This window comes from Mus caroli, chromosome 7, assembly GCF_900094665.2.
Source record: "Mus caroli chromosome 7, CAROLI_EIJ_v1.1, whole genome shotgun sequence".
Taxonomy (NCBI): Eukaryota; Metazoa; Chordata; class Mammalia; order Rodentia; family Muridae; genus Mus; species Mus caroli.
Window position 1 is genome coordinate 87409620 of NC_034576.1, and position 16897 is coordinate 87426516.

At 37.6% G+C, this 16897-nt stretch overlaps 1 protein-coding gene across 1 annotated transcript in view; it reads right to left on the bottom strand.

Annotated features, from left to right (window-relative positions):
* The window catches only part of LOC110298432 (vomeronasal type-2 receptor 116-like), a 22315-nt gene extending 10915 nt beyond the window's left edge, over nt 1-11400 (bottom strand). Inside the window, exon 1 of the mRNA XM_021167677.1 lies at nt 11204-11400. Within this exon, the coding sequence (XP_021023336.1) occupies nt 11204-11397 (194 nt within the window). The 5' untranslated portion in view covers nt 11398-11400. The remainder of the gene's footprint in view (nt 1-11203) is intronic.
* Nucleotides 11401-16897: the final 5497 nt, after the last annotated feature.

The window sequence follows — 16897 nt, forward strand, 5'->3', positions numbered from 1 at the left end:
TCTTTCTTTCTTTCTTTCTTTCTTTCTTTCTTTCTTTCTTTCTTTCTTTCTTTCTTTCTTTCTTCTCTCTCGCTCTCTTTCATTCCTTCTTTCCTTTTTTTATTTTCTTCTCTTCAAGACAGGGTTTCTCTGTATAGCTGTGGCTGTCCTGGAACCCACTCTGTAGACCAGGTTGGCTTTGAACTCAGAAATCTGCCTGAGTCTACCTCCCAAGTGCTGGGACTAAAGGTGTGTGCCACCACTGCCCGGCCTGTTTTATTTCATTAACTTAGCATGCTTCTTCATTTTTAACTGAATTTGAAGGTTTGGTGTTTTTCATTGTGATATTTTTCTGTTTTCTTTTTCTTTTTTTTTTAACAAATTTTTATATTTTTTGTTTATCTAAACTAGATCCTCTATTTTACCTTCAAAACAATTCTACCTTCTGTCTAATCCACTCTACTAATAAGGTTTTTCTTTAAGATGTCTATTATTATTATTATTATTATTATTATTATTATTATTATTACTTTTTTTACTGTCCAGTTATTATCCCACTCCTGATCTGTCCTCCAACCATTCCTCATTCTATTCCTCCTCCCCCTGTCTTCAAGAGGACTATCCTCCCACCTGAACAGATCTTCCCACTCCCTGGGGCCTCAAGTCTCTTCATGGTTAGGTGCATCTTCTCTTGAAAAGGAAAGACCAGGCAAACCTCTGCTGCATATATGTTGGTGACCTCATAACAGTTAGTGCATGATGCCTGACTGGTGGCTCAGTGTTTGAGAGATCTTGGGGGTTCAGGTTAGTTGAGACTGCTGGTCTTCTTATAAGGTTGCCTGGCTTCTGTCCGTTGGTTGGGTGTAAGTATCTACTTACGACTCTTTCAGTTTTTTTCTTTTTGGGCCTCATGGAGGGCAGCCATGCTAGCCTTCTGTCTGTAAGCATACCATAGTGTCAATAATAGTATCGGGTCTTGGAGCCTCCCTTTGAGCTGGGCCCCAATTTGGGTTGGTCAATTAACTTCCTTTCCCTCAGTATCTTCTCCGTTTTTTTTTTTTTTTTTAATTTTTTTTTTGGTTTTATGATACAGGGTTTCTCTGTGTAGCCCTGGCTGTCCTGGAACTCACTCTGTAGACCAGGCTAGCCTTGAACTCATAGATCCGCCTGCCTCTGTCTCCCGAGTGCTGGGATTAAAGGCGTGCACCACCATGCCTGGCTTCTTCTCCACTTTTGACCCTGCAGTTTGTTTAGATAGGGACAATTCTGGGTCAGAGTTTTTGACCATGGGTTGGCAACCCCATCTCTCCACTTGATGCCTATCTTTCTACTGCAGGTGAACTGTACAAGATCCCTCTCCCCAACGTTGGGCATTTTATTTAAGGTCTCTCCCTCTGAGTCCTGACCGTCTATCATCTTCCAAGTCTCTGGTACATTCTAGAGGATCTCCCCACTTTATACCTTCCAAGGTTGCCTGTTTTCATTCTTTCTATTGGTCCTAGGGGACTCCTTTTCACCCCCCACCATGTAATACCTAATAATATTCCCCTTTTGCCTTCTCCTTCCCTCTCCCTCTCAGGTCCCTCCCTTCCTCTGTCCTATGCTTTATTCCCATGGGGGACTGAGGCAACCTCACTTGGGCCCTTTGTTTGTTAACTTTTTTGAGTTCTGTTGATTTTATCCTGGGTATTCTGTACTAGTTTTTTGGTTAATATCCACTGATTAATGAGTACATACCATGCATATTGTTTGTATCTTTGTTGCCACACATAGGATATTTTCTAGTTCCATCCATTTGCCTGCAAAACTCTTGATATCCTCATTATTAATAGCTGAATAGTATTCCACTGTGTAAATGAACCACATTTTCTGTATCCATTCTTCCTCTGTGGGATATCTGGGTTGTTTCCAGCTCCTCGCTATCACAAATAAGACTACTATGGATATAGTACATGTGCCCCTGTTGCATGGTGGGGCATCTTTTGGGTATATGCCCAAGAGTGGTATAGCTGGGTCTTCAGGTTGATCTATTTCCAATTTTCTGAGGAATCTTTAAATTGATTTCCAGAGTTGCTGTACCAGTTTACAATTTCATCTACATTATAGGAGTGTTTCTCTTTCTCCACATTCTTGCCAATACGTGCTATCACCTGCATTTTTAATTTTAGCAACTGACTCAGAAAGATGAAGACACCCACATTGAAACCGCAGATGGAGCTCAGGGATCCTTATAGAAGAATAGCAGGAAGTATTTTGGCCCTGAAGGGAATAGGAACTCGACAGGAAGATCAGCAGAATAAACTAACCTGTACCTGTGTGACTGTCAAAGATTGATCCACCAAAGCACATACACAGGCTGGACCTAGGTCTTCCTGCACATATGTATCAGATGTGCATCTTGGTATTCTTTTGGGTTCCAAACAACTTGATCAGTGGCTATAACAAAAACTGTTTCTTATGTTCTTCTATCTGGGCTATCTTGCCCACTCTCTGTGAGAGAGCACACTCCTATCCTCACAGAGACTTGATGTGTAAGGATGGGGAATATCCCAGGGTCCTCCACCCACCATAGGAGAAGTGGAGGGGCTTTGGGAAAGAATTGTGGGAAGAGGTGATGGGGGGCAGTGAGCAAGATGTAAAGTGAATAAGTAAATAAAATAAATAAAAAATAAAATTTACCAACAACCACCACCACTACCACCACCATCACAACAAAACAAAACAAAACAAAACAAAACAAAACAAAACAAAACAAAATCCTAAATTCTGTTCTGAGGAACTGGACTGTCTTTCTCATTTCTATCAGGTTTTATATTCCTGTTTTCTTAGGAATCACCCAGAAATTTATTCCTCTTTAACTCTTTCTCCTTAATTTTATTGATTTGTGATTTCTTATGTCTTTAATCTTATTGGTTTTTAAAATGTGTTTTATTATTATTTTAAAATTATTTAAAAAATTCTGTGTCCTGTCTTCATCTAGGTAATTCTCATTAGCAAACATTTCTGTAGAGCTGGTAGGGCTTGTAGAAAAGGTTTTGGCTTGAATTTTTTGTTTTTTATATTGTTGATATTCTACCAATGAGATCTGGGCTTCTGGACTCTTATTGTTGATTCTGTATCTGATTTTGGCAAAGCAAGTAGAATAGAATATATGCACTCTAGTTGGATCTAGAAGTACCAAAACCCTTGGTATATTGAAGTCAGGTTGAAAGTAAGAACTGGGCTGGTATAGAGAACATGCCTCTTGATCTAAGCCTGAATTGTGTTGGGGGATTTGGTTGTATGATAAGGTTGATTGTATTATGGAAGGGTCCAGTAGGCTGGTAGGAAGATAGTGACTCTTGGTCAAGGTCTAGAGATTATTTGAGGCACACAGAGGGGAGTGAAAACAAGATTTTGGTACTCTCTGGGACCAGGGTGAAGTCTGGTGGGATAGGAAGAGGCATGAATGATAACTGTTAGGCAACTCACTGAGTTAGACCCTTGTAATATGTGGCTCGGTGGAGAGGTTGGATCTGGTGTAGAAGGTCACCTATAGGTGGCAGCAAATAGGCTGGATCTTAGATGCTGGCAAAGATATTGAGAAATAGGAGCACACCTCCATTGTTGGTGGGATTGCAAGCTGTTAAAAGTACTCTGGAAATCAGTCTGGAGGTTCCTCAGAAAATTGGACATAGTATTACCAGAGGATCAAGCTATACCACTCCTGGACATATACCCAGAAGATGCTCCAACATATAACAATGAAACATGCACCACTATGTTCATAGCAGCCTATTTATAATAGCCAGAAACTGGAAAGAACTCAGATGTCCTTCAACAGAGGAATAGATACAGAAAATGTGGTACATTTACACAATGAAGTACTACTCAGCTATTAAAAACAATGACTTCATGAAATTCACTGGCAAATGAATGGGACTTGAAAATATTATTCTGAGTGAGATAACCCAGTCATAAAAGAAGACACATGGCATGTACTCACTGATCAGTGGATATTAGCCCAAACGAAGCTCAGAATACCCATGATACAACACACAGACCTTAAGAAATACAAGAAGAAAGAAGATCACAGCAAAGTGGGGGCAAGAAAGTAATCTCGGGAAGTAGAGTGAGAGAGGAATCTGGGAGGGAGAGACAAGGGAGAAAGGGGTGCTGGTTCAGATATGGGAGGAGATGGGGAGAAGTATAGAGGGTCAGGTTTTGAAAGGATGTGTGTAGCAGTGGAGGAGAGGGAAGTGTAGTAGGCCCCAAGAAAGTCTCAGATGCCAGGTACCCAATAGGTTACCAGGATCCGACAGGGAGAACATTACCAAAAATAACCAACAAAGAAGATAGAACCTGTAGAAATCCTATCCAGTGAATAGGCAAAGCCCCCAGTTGAGGGATGGTGCCACACACCTACCTCAAAAATATTAATACAAACAATAATAATAATTCTTATCAAAGGGAAATGCAGGGACAGAGAGTGGAACATAGACTGATGGAAAGGCCATTTGGAGATTGCTACACCTAGGAATCCATCCCATCTGCAGACACCAAACCCAGACATTATTGCTGGTGCCAGGAAGCACTTGATGACAGGAGCCTGGTATAGCATGACCAATACACATGCAGATGCATGAAGCCAAACATCAGACTGAGTGCTAAGACTCCAGTGGAGAAGTTAGGGCAAGAACTGAGGGAGCTGAAAGGGTTTGCAACCCCATATGAAGAACAATAATATCAACTAACTAGACACCCCCCCCAATGCTCTCGGTGACTAAACCACCAATCAAAGTGTACACATCGGGGGTCACATGGCTCCAGCTGGATGTATAGCAGAGAATTGCCTTAATGGACATCATTGGGAGGGGAGCTCCTTGGTCCTGTGAAAGCTCAATGATCCTGGATAGGGAAATAGTAGTGCACTGAGGCAGGAGTGGGTGGGTGAAGAAGCACCCACATAGACGCAGGGAAGAGGGAGAGGATAGGAAAATTTTGGAGGGGAAGCTGGGAAGGGGGATAGCATTTGAAATGTAAATAAATAAAATAACGAATAAAAAAGAGTGAAATGCTCATTCATCTCAGAAGTGTATAATAACTTGGCCAGAAACTGGGTAAACTGATGATACTTCTGATGAACTCAACTGATGATACTTCTGATGAACTAAGTTTGATGGTAATTACAAAGATTCAGAGTCCTATGATTTTTACCTTGTGATTTCTTTTAGCCATTTTTTATAGCTCATCTCCATCTCATCCTTTGTTACACTGGAACTGGAGATTCTGGTTCCTTTATTCTATTTTCTGCCTTTCATTCCAGTTTCTCCAGATTTTTCCTTCTGATACTTGTAGTTCTGGCAGGACCCCCTTCTCCCAGCCCTACAGCCATCTCACTTTACATCTTGCTGTAGAATAAGAGTTTCATTCATTATATTGCATGGCTCTTTTCAGGATCTATTTCTTTCTCATATTTCTATCCTTTGTGTTTCTGAAGAACCATGTAACTGCTCTGTACCAGAGACCCAGAGCCCACACACTTGGGTGACTTTTATCTTTGTTTTGTCTACATTCCAGTCTCTTTATTCTTAACCTAAGTTCTGCTATGACTACCCTGCTTGAATCTCTCCTTAAGCCACCTCTTGGGAACTCAGTTTCTCTTGTAGACCTACCCACCCAGTTCTTCCCTACTGCCTTCTCAGCCTCTCATTCTAGCCCACCTCCACTCTTCTGTGATCTCCTCTCTTCCATAATACAACATTCTCCCAGAAACCCTACAGCCACCACATTTACCTTAGACTCTGGTGATGTATACCCACCACATTTGGCAAGTAATGTGACTATCAAGAGTGGGCAACAGCAAGAAAAGAAAAGAAAATCCACCTGAACAAAGACAGGACCAGATATATACACAAAGAAAGAGTTTAAATGCTATATGTCTGTCTATATTACAGAGTTGAATACAAAAATATAAACAGCCAAGAGAACATTCTTCTTCTAGAATCCAGAACACTAATGCAATATAACCCTATAAAAAGCAATTAAGATGAAGTACAAGAACTTAAAAATAGCTACCACGAATATGATAATGAACCTTAAAAAATATGAAAAGAAGATTAAGTATATCCAAGAGGACATAAAGAATAAATAATCACAGAACTATTGGTCAAAGGAGGTAGAAGAAATCTACACCCTAGAAACAAAATAAGGAATATTAATAATATAATCTATTAACATATCCTAGTATTGATGATGTTAATTCCTCAGTAAAATGATATAGAAATATATTATATTAGAAAATAAGTATTTATCTTTTTGCTGCATATAAAAAAAAAATACCACCAAAAGAGACATCACCTTAGGATAAAAGGATGGAATAGGTATTTTAAACATGTAGAATCAACAAACAAGCAGATAGCTATTTTAATATCTGACAATATAGATTTCAAATAAACTATATTCCCATTAAAGGAAAAAAACCATAGGGATATTAAAATTCTAAACATTTATGCACAAAATAAGGGTGCCCAAGTTTCTAAAGAAAACGACACAACTACTAAAATCACGTACTGGTCCTAATAGTGCAATAGTGAATGACTTCATTTTCTCATTGCTCAAAGTCAGGTCATCTACAAAACAAGCAAACCAAACCAAAACTAAAACAAAACAAAAAAACGAAAAACCTAAACAGAAAAGCTGGAATTAAATAATGTTATGAATTAAATAGATCTGATTGACACCTGCAGAATACTCTACCCAACACTGAAGAATATATTTTCTTTTCAGTAGGCCATGGAACTTTTATTAAAATTAACCAAATGTTAGAATATTGATGAAGTTTCAACACACATAAAAATTTGAAATAACACCATGCATTCTATTTGACTACAATTCATTAAATTTGAAGACATCTCATTTAAGGATTTCAAGTTTCTCATTCTCTGTACAGTGTCAGGTACAAGTTCCATATCTTGCAGTGGGCCTTAAATACAAGAAGAAAAAGAAAAAGTGGTTGGGTACTCTAATAGCATTTATGCCACTATTGTACTGGGTAGTCATCGTTGCAGGTTGCTGGTACTGTAGTTTGGAGATATTGATGACTATCTTTCCTCTTTGGTAGCATTCAGAATACCATGTAGTACCGTGCATGCTAGTTAGTGAGGGTAAAACATTAAGTTGGGCACAAACCCAATTTTTACACATTTGTTGAAATAATTGTCTTCAGAAAAAAGATCTTATGATCAGATTGTGGAGAATAACTAATATTCTTGGCAAAGCCTGCATTTTTCCTTCTTCCAATCAATGAGTATTGTGAACCCGTGTGTCTTCTAGTATCTACTTCCATCTCTTTCTTTAATATCTTAAGGATTTCTTTGTGTAGATTTTTCATCCCTTACATTGGATTAGCTACTTGGCATGTCATTCACTTACTTTGGGAAGATAAAGTAAATGGAAATTATTTCTTGATTTATTTATTTTTTCCAATTTATAATGGTATATAGAATGCTGCCCATCTTGGTATGTTGATTATATATGCCTGTAACTTAGTTGGTGTCATCTAAGAGTTTTATTATACTTTTAGAGAATTTTAATGACTGATTCATACTATCTCTGATAGAAATAATTTGAATTCTACTTCCTAAATGTTTCTGATACTTCCTAAGAGTTTGTGTGCCATACTGAATAATAGCAGAACATAAATTTTTTTTCTTTTTTTTGATGTTACGGAGATGTTTCCAGAGTTTTCCTACACTATAAAATGTTTATATTTTTTACATTGTATCTTTTATTATTTTATGAATGCACCTCATTTTTCTAAGTACTTAAGGTCATTTTTATTAAAGGATATAGCACCTTGACAAAATTATCAGTACTAAAACCTGAATTATTTAGGTAATGGTAGAAATAAATATATATGGAATAAAACTTTGTTTAATTTTTTATGTATAAAGAGAATTTAGTTAAACTTGGTCTCAGGTTCATACAAAGGGGATTCCAAAGATAAGTCTTAAAAATATCCTTACCCAGCATTGTTCAGTTTTTCGCCAACAACAATCACAACACAACAGCAACAACTAACATCAGCAGCTTGGTAGTATAGTGACTTATAGCATTCTTCACAGTATATCAACACAAGTTTTTTGGTCTTGTCTAGATTGGGAGATAATCAAGTACATGAAACCAAGTAATTTATTTCTGTGATCCATGAGTAACATGTTTCTCAAATAGATGAAGAGAGCTTTAACTAGATGTCTACTAGACAGTGAGACAGGATGGCATTGGTTATAAGTTTGTATGTGCCTTGAATCTGTAGAACATTAGTGTCAAAGCAACATTTTAAGAGTGAAGCCTAGCTTCCTTGTTTTCAAGGGATAAGCTACAAAGGGTAAGCAGCTTGCAAAGTGTCACAGTCAATGAACCTGAATTTAGATTGTTGTCTTCTGGTTCCTAGTTCAGATTTCTATCCCTTTAAGGATTTGAGATAAATAGGAGAGAAGATCAAAAAACATTCCAGTTCCTCCTTTTCTCATTAAGATAGGATCCTCAGAAATGTCTCTTCAAACTCTTATACACTTCCATGATCCTTCTGGCAATTATGACAGTTTTGGATTGAGATGGATGAAAACACTCAAATTGAACAAATGTTCTCTGCCTTTTCTTCAACACTTGCTTCCACTTGGAGTGTGCATTAATTTGATAGGTGTACAATTTAATTGAGAAAGACCTTGTTAAATTCTTTAATGTTTGCTGTTATATTGCTTGTTTGTTTGTTTGGTTTTGAGTGGTATTTTATTTTATTTTATTGGATTTTTATTTTTTGTTTTTTTATGGGTGGTTTTGAGAGAACTTTAGGTGTGTAGGGCAGAAAAGAGAGTCTAGAATGACTGTGGGATGGAAAGAATATGATCACCATATATTTAAATAAAAATTATATTAAATAACAAAAAATATAAAAATATTGGAAAAATTACCATAGTAGTACCTTCCTTTCTAGGTCCATCAGATATAATATATGTAATACCCCAAGATAATGGTTTGTATGTGATAAATATCCATTAAACATTAGTTAATATCATTGATTTTATTTTTGATTAAAAATATGATTCCAGAGAGTTACTGAATATCTGTTATTTACAATCTATGTTATTATATACCAAATCAGTATATAATTAAGCTTATTTTTTGTTTATAACAGAATACATTCTCAAGCATTTCCATAACATATGAAGACAAATCCATTACCAAGACTATTATATACCTACTTACCTGTTTGCATACTAGCAGTGCAAAGAAAGTAAGGCTGAATGATCAGGCCATATAACAGTATTTGTATAACTGAGGCATTTATGCCTACATGAGCCATTCTTACATTCAGAAACATTGAACTTAGTTTTCTTATTTGTAAATAGGGAAAGTCAGGAATCGAGACAGTAAAATTTATGTCTTATCATATAAAGCATTCTTTTTACCTTTCTCATCTTAAGTAATGTAAATATGTAAATCTGGATATAAAAAAGACCTTTAATTTCAACTATTTGTTTTGTAGACATAAAATTTTCAGTATTTTAGTGAAGATCTTGTTACTGGTGTACAGTGGACCATACTATGATGAGATTGGAGTGTGACTGTTAAGAGGAAGTACAAATGTTCCTATCTTGACCTCCAATAAAACAAAGTTCCCCTCCAATATTTTGAGGACCAGGCTGGCCTGGAACTCAGAAATCTGCCTGCCTCTGCCTCACAAGTGCTGGGATTAAAAGCATGCACCAACACACCCGGCTTCAGCCTCATTTTGATTTTCTCTTTTAAACTTTTCTAATCTTTCCCTTATGTCTTTTGCAAGAGTGTCTTGTCTAGGGCACCACATTTCCCATGTTCCATTTTACTGTGAATATGAGTTTATAATTCAACCACTCTCAAAATGTTTTTCACCATCCATCGTCTGTAAAGATATATTTGATATCCTGGTCGGTGGCCATCACATACTGTATTAATTTAGTTTCACTAAATCTCCCTCTTACATCCATGTCTTCTTAAAAATTTGATAAACATTCTCCAAAATTCTATAAATAACTGAATACAATCATTGTCCCAAAGTATACAACTGTACTGTGTTGAGCCTCATAAATATAAAAATGTTCTACATCACAGAGTATTACCACACATTTGTTTTATTTGTGTCAATTTCCTCAACATGAAATGGGAGATATTTGCTATGATTTTACTAAGTCAAATTCCACATTCTACACATCTCATTACCAAAGAAAAATAATAGCCTACCACACAAATTAAGGAGTATGTCAAATATATTTTATATTACTAGGGAAAGTGAAAATAGAGGTGTAAATACAGGATGAGTGTCTGAAATTTTAAATAGTAGGCAAAATAATGATGGGAAATAAGGAAGTCAACAAACCATCTTCAATAGTAGGAAATTGGACCAAATTTGTAACCTTAATATCTCTCTCTTACATATTAGCAAGGGCTAAAGAAAAGAACTTTCATTCTAGCATATGACAAGGAAAATATCAGGTTAATACTTGAAGTGACATCTCCTATTCTAACAGGTAAATAACTTCTCTACTCAAAATAACCTAAAAAGATTCTACATATACTTATAACCTAGAACTTAAATAAAGGCATGGCATTATTAATACAACAAATCTGTGACTCTACAAATGACAAATGGAACAGACTTGAAAATGAAATTGTCATATTTTTTCTTATTCTGATTGCAGCTAAAAGGCATAGCAAAACAGTTTGTAAATGATGATATATTGGTCATTAAAACAAATGATAACTATCTGTATAAGAAACATACCCAGGAAAAAGAGTATAAATATGAAGATCATCTCTGTCTGGGAACTGGGCTCTGCATACTGATGGAAGGAACACTAGAGGACTACTGAAAGATCATTTTATTGTAGCCTCTAAGAACCAAACTCAGGGCAGTGCTTTGTTCTGTGTGTCTGGGAGACATCACATAGCCTTCCTATAATAACAAGGTACAAAGTATATGTAATGTAGCCTAGCAAATGTTATTCTAAATGGATGAACAAAATGCCTAATCCAGAAATAGGGAAATTATCAACAGTCAAACACAGAACAAAGTTTTGATTGATCTTAGTGGTATAGGTGGGAAATGGGGAAAGTAGACACAGAGAATTATGGTCAACCTATCTTTATCCCTAGTGCACATTATTTACTATGATAAACATAAATGAATGAAAGAGGCACTTACGAAATATCTGGGTTTCCATTGAAAGGATCATTCAGTTGTGGACCCTGTCTTGTGTATATGTAAAAAAAGCAGTTATCTTCTACATCTCCAACCTTGTTTTCATTTTGTTTTAATCTCCAAAAGCATTTGGGATGTGTTACACTCAAAAGCAATAAATACTCCAGGATTAGGAAGAAAGACATGAAAGATAACATCTTTATCACATCCGCTATGCCTTGAGACTGAGCCAAGTGCAGTATGACTCCTTAGGCCAAAGCCCAAGTATCAATGTGCTCTAGTGCACCTGTGTGTCTCTTTTTTATAATTGTAGTTAGTACTGAGAAAAACATGTATGAACTTTGGTACTTTTCTGCATGTTGTCCTCTGGAGAATTCTTAAGCACTTTCTGTCCCAGGGCTCGCTATTTGAATGTCTGTGTTCAGGTGACAATCATGGGCTGACAATTTTGTTTAATGGTAATTTTCACCTCCCTACATATGATGATTTCATCCATGTTACTTGATATGAAGGCTGCAGGCATGAAAATTCTTAAGAAAATTTGCTAACCTGTTTAGTTCACCAAACTGTTTTTCTGATCACCATTTGAAAGAGTTAAAGTGAATTGCACCAGCCATTCCAAATTGAGTTTCAAAGTGGAAGTTTCAGAAACAGCTTATCATAGTCATAGCTCAAAATAGACCTACAGGTATTGTGTCCAGGATTGTCCAGGCTAGGGAGTAGCATCCTCACTAAATAAGTGTACAGAGAACAAAAGAGCATGAACCTGTGTGACTCCTGCATATCTGAATGCCTGCTATTATGCTAAGTTCCCCAAAGCTGAATATCTTACATAAACAATGAATGATTATCCAGATCCTAGAAATACCCACCAGTATCTCAGTATCAAAGTAGAAACTAAACTGCATATTAGAGTTGTAAAATATGACTTAGGTTTTGGTTCCATTATCCAAGTGTTGCTTCCAGCATCTATGGTAGGCCCTTGTTTTCTTTTTTGTTTTTGTTTTTTTATGATACTAATTTCATTTATTTTTTCCCACTTTTTTATTAGATATTTTCTTCATTTACATTTCAAATGCTATTCCAAAAGTCCCCTATGCCCTCCCCCCCCACCCTGCTACTCTACCCATTCACTCTCACTTCTTGGACCTGTCATTCTCCTGTACTGGGGCATATAAAGTTTGCTAGACCAAGGTGACTCTCTTCCCAATGATGGCCAACTAGGCCATCTTCTGCTACATATGCAGCTAGAGACATGAGCTCTGGGGGTACTGATTAGTTCATATTGTTGTTCCACCTATAGGGTTTCAGACCCCTTCAGCTCCTTTGGTTCTTTCTCTAGCTCCTCCATTGGGAGCACTGTGTTCCATCCTATAGATGACTGTGAGCATCCACTTCTGGCAAGGCAAAGCCTCACAAGAGACAGCTATATCAGGGTCCCTTCAGCAAAATCTTGCTGGTGTATGCAATTGTTTCTGTGTTTTGTGGCTGATTATGGGATGGACCCCTGGGTGGAGCAGTCTCTGGATGGTCCATCCTTTTGTCTTAGCTCCAAACTTTGGCTCTGCTAGTCCTTTCATGGATATTTTATTCCCTATTATAGGGAGGAATGAAGTATCCATGCTTTGGGCTTCCTTCTTGATTTTCTTGTGTTTTGGAAGTTGTATCTTGGATATTCTAGGTTTCTGGGCTAATATCCACTTATCAGTGAGTGCATATCAAGTGACTTCTTCTGTGATTGGGTTACCACACTAAGGATGATATCCTCTAGATCCACCCATTTGCCTAGGAATTTCATAAATTCATTCTTTTTAATAGCTGAGTAGTACTCAATTGTGTAAATGTACCACATTTTCTGTATCCATTCCTCTGTTGAGGGGCATCTGGGTTCTTTCCAGCTTCTGGCTATTATAAATAAGGCTGCTATGAACATAGTGGAGCATGTATCCTTATTACCAGTTGGAACATCTTCTGGGTATATGCCCAGGAGAGGTATTGCTGGATCTACCGGCAGTAATATGCCCAGTTTTCTGAGGGAGCACCAGTCTGATTTCCAGAGTGGTTGTACCAGTTTGCAATCCCACCAACAATGGATGAGTGTTCCTATTTCTCCACATCCTCGCCAGCATCTGCTGTCACCTGAATTTTTGATCCTAGCCACTCTGACTGGTGTGAGGTGGAATCTCAGGGTTGTTTTGATTTGAATTTCCCTGATGATTAAGGATGTTGAACAGTTTTTCAAATGCTTCTCATTCCTTTGGTATTCTTCAGTTGAGAATTTTTTGTTTAGCTCTGTAACTCATTTTTTAATGGCATTATTTGAAATTCTGGAGTTGAGCTTCTTGAGTTCTTTGTATATATTGGATATTAGTCCCCTATCAGATTTAGGATTGCTAAAAAAATCTTTCCTAATCTGTTGGTGGCCTTTTTGTCTTATTGACAGTCTCTTTTGCCCTACAGAAGCTTTGCAATTTTATGAGGTCCCATTTGTCGACTCTTGATCTTACAGCACAGGCCATTGCTGTCCTGTTTAGAAATGTTTCCCCTGGGCCCATATCTTCGAGAACTTGTAGTAACACTAAATCCATATACTATTAGCCTAGACAAGACAGCCCAGTTAGGTGAAAGACATCCAAAGCATTCAACAGAGTCAGACATAGCCCCTGTTCCTGCTGTTAGTTGTCCCATATGGATACTGATCTGTACAACTGTTACATTTTTGCAGAAGGCCTAGGTCCATCCCATGGATATTCTCAATTTGGTGGTTAAGTCTCTGCTATCTCTCATGGGCCAAGGTTACTTGATTCTGCATGTTTTCTTGTTGTGTCCTTTACTTCTTTGGGTCCTTCAGTCCTTCCTCCCCCTTTCCCATAGGATTCCCATAGCAGTGCCTAATGTTAGATGGTATATCTCTACTTTAAAAAAAATAAGTTATTGGGTGAGGTCTCTCAGATGACAGTTTGGATAGGCACCTCTCTCCAAGTGTAGTCAAATATCTCCAATAGTGTTAGAGGTGGGCTTTCTCTCGTAGCCTGGATCTCAAGCTGGTACAGCCATTGGATGGCTTTTACCTCAATTTCCTCTTCTTTATCCATATAAATTTTATAGGCAGGAATATTTGTGAGTTGAAGGTTTTGTGGATGTGTGAAAATTCTTTGAACTAAGCTAAAACCATAGGAAAAACATGCAACATTAGTATTTAGCAATGTGCCAAGAGTAGGGAGTTTGCTTCAGGGTTCTCTTGAATAACTAGGAAAAAGCTCAAATATCATTCCTTTATATGTCCATTTGAAAATGGATCCTCTATGTCTGTGAGCTTACTTGCATGCTTTTATCTGACTTCTAAGAACAGGTAGCCAAACTGTCCATTCTTTTAAGCATTATATCCTTCTTAATTTGTGAGACATATCCTGATTTAAAGATGGTAACTAATCAGAGCCTTTTCCTCTCTGTGGTCTGGTAGTGACACTCTTACTTTTTCCCTGTCATCATCCAGAACTACATAGGAGCATTCTTCTATGTTTGGTGGAAAACGTGATGAGGAAGTATCCCTTGTTCTTTTTTTTTTTTTTTTTTTTTTTTTTTGAGACAGGGTTTCTCTGTGTAGCCCTGGCTGTCCTGGAGCTCACTCTGTAGACCAGGCTGGCCTCAAACTCAGAAATCCGCCTGCCTCTGCCTCCCCAGTGCTGGGATTAAAGGCGTGCGCCACCACGCCCGGCTCCTTGTTCTTTTTTTAACTCATAGTTTTGGAATGTTTTGTCTGAGTTCTTCATTTTGTAAGTAGTAATGTAAAAATGGGACTGATAATTTTATTTCTCTCACAAAAGGTGTATACTTGATGCTGAACTATTTCCAGATTTAATAAGAAGACACTGCTTAGTTATTTTTTTAAGTGAATTTGACATTATGTTTTAAACTGATGAAATCTTTGGAAGCTTGAAGGGTGTAGCCACTTGTGTCTAGGTGCTCAGCCTGACTGAGGCATTACTAATTGCTTTGTCAGACACTTGTGCTGTTGTTACATAGAAGATACAATTATAGTGTCCATTTCTTGTACTCTCATTATTGACACATGAAAGCTGTGGTGCCTCTCTGTACATAATAGATGCACATATGAAAAGGGCGTGTCCTAAACATCTGGCTTTCTTTATGTTGTTTTTTATATTATGAGAATTGAAAGTTTACCTGTTCTTGTACATAGACTTCCTATTCTTAGTAACAATCATATGTCAATCTAAGTTCCAAAGTTTGAAAATGCTTACTTTTACAAACTCAAACACGTAATTTACCCATCTTGATTAAGGCTTAAGTAAATTTATGTAGGTAGTCGTTACATAGGAGATACAATTATAAATTTTGAGGATCACTGCATAAATGTAATAGTATAAGACTGGATTAAAGTAAAACTATGCATATTGAAAGTCATATTATAAAAGAGTTTGTTTCTTGAAGTGGTACTCATATTCTTATAGTCATTAAATAATCAGAAAATAGATCTTGGTTCTGGAATTCCATTGGAAGTAGCCTGTACAGGTGACAGTGTGCACTACAGAAGCTAACAGCTTCTGGGACAGGCAGAGCCACAGAGCTTCTGAGGCAGCCCCCTTTTTGGGCTTCAGACATCCGGGCACCTTCCCACCCAGAGGATAGGTGTCCAGTCGGCCCTGGAGGGCTTTGCATCAGCATCAGCGGAAGCCATCTTGGATCCAGGACTCCAACAAAAGTAGTCTGCACAGGGGAGAGTGTGCACTACAGAAGCTAACAGCTTCTGTGACATGCCAAAGCAACACAGCTTCTGAGACAGGTCCTGTTTTGGGCCTTCGTCTTCGGCCAGGAGGGAGGTCTGAACACCAGATATCTGTGCACCTTCCTTGTAAGAGGAGAGCTTGCCTGAAGAGAGTGCTCTGATCACTGAAACTCAGAGGGGAGAGCTAGTCTCCCAGGTCTGCTGATAGAGGCTAACAGGATCACCTGAGGAACAAGCTCTAACCAGAGATAACTATGACAACTAACTCCAGAGATTACCAGATGGCGAAAGGTAAATGTAAGAATCTTACTAACAGAAACCAAGACCACTCACCATCATCAGAACCCAGTACTCCAACTTCGCCCAGTCCAGGGCACCACAACATACCCGAAAATCTAGACTGGGATTTAAAAGCATATCTTATAATGATAGTTGAGGACATCAAGAAGGACTTTAATAACCCACTTAAAGAAATACAGGAGAATACTGCTAAACAGGTAGAAGACCTTAAAGAGAAGGCACAAAAATCCCTTAAAGAGTTGCAGGAAAACACAACCAATCAGGGGATGGAATTGAATAAAACCATCCAAGACCAAAAAAGGGAAGTAGACACAATAAAGAAAACCCAAAGTGAGGCAATGCTGGAGATAGAAAACCTAGGAAAAAAAATCTGGAACCATAGATACGAGCATCAGCAAGAGAATACAAGAGATGGAAGAGAGAATCTCAGGTGCAGAAGATTCCATAGAGAACATCGGCACAACAATCAAAGAAAATGGAAAATTCAAAAAGATCCTAACTCAAAACATCCAAGAAATACAGGACTCAATGAATGAGAAGACCAAACCTACCAATAATAGGGTTAGATGAGAATGAAGATTTTCAACTCAAAGGACCAGCAAANATCTTCAACAAAATTATAGAAGAAAACTTCCCAAATCTAAAGAAAG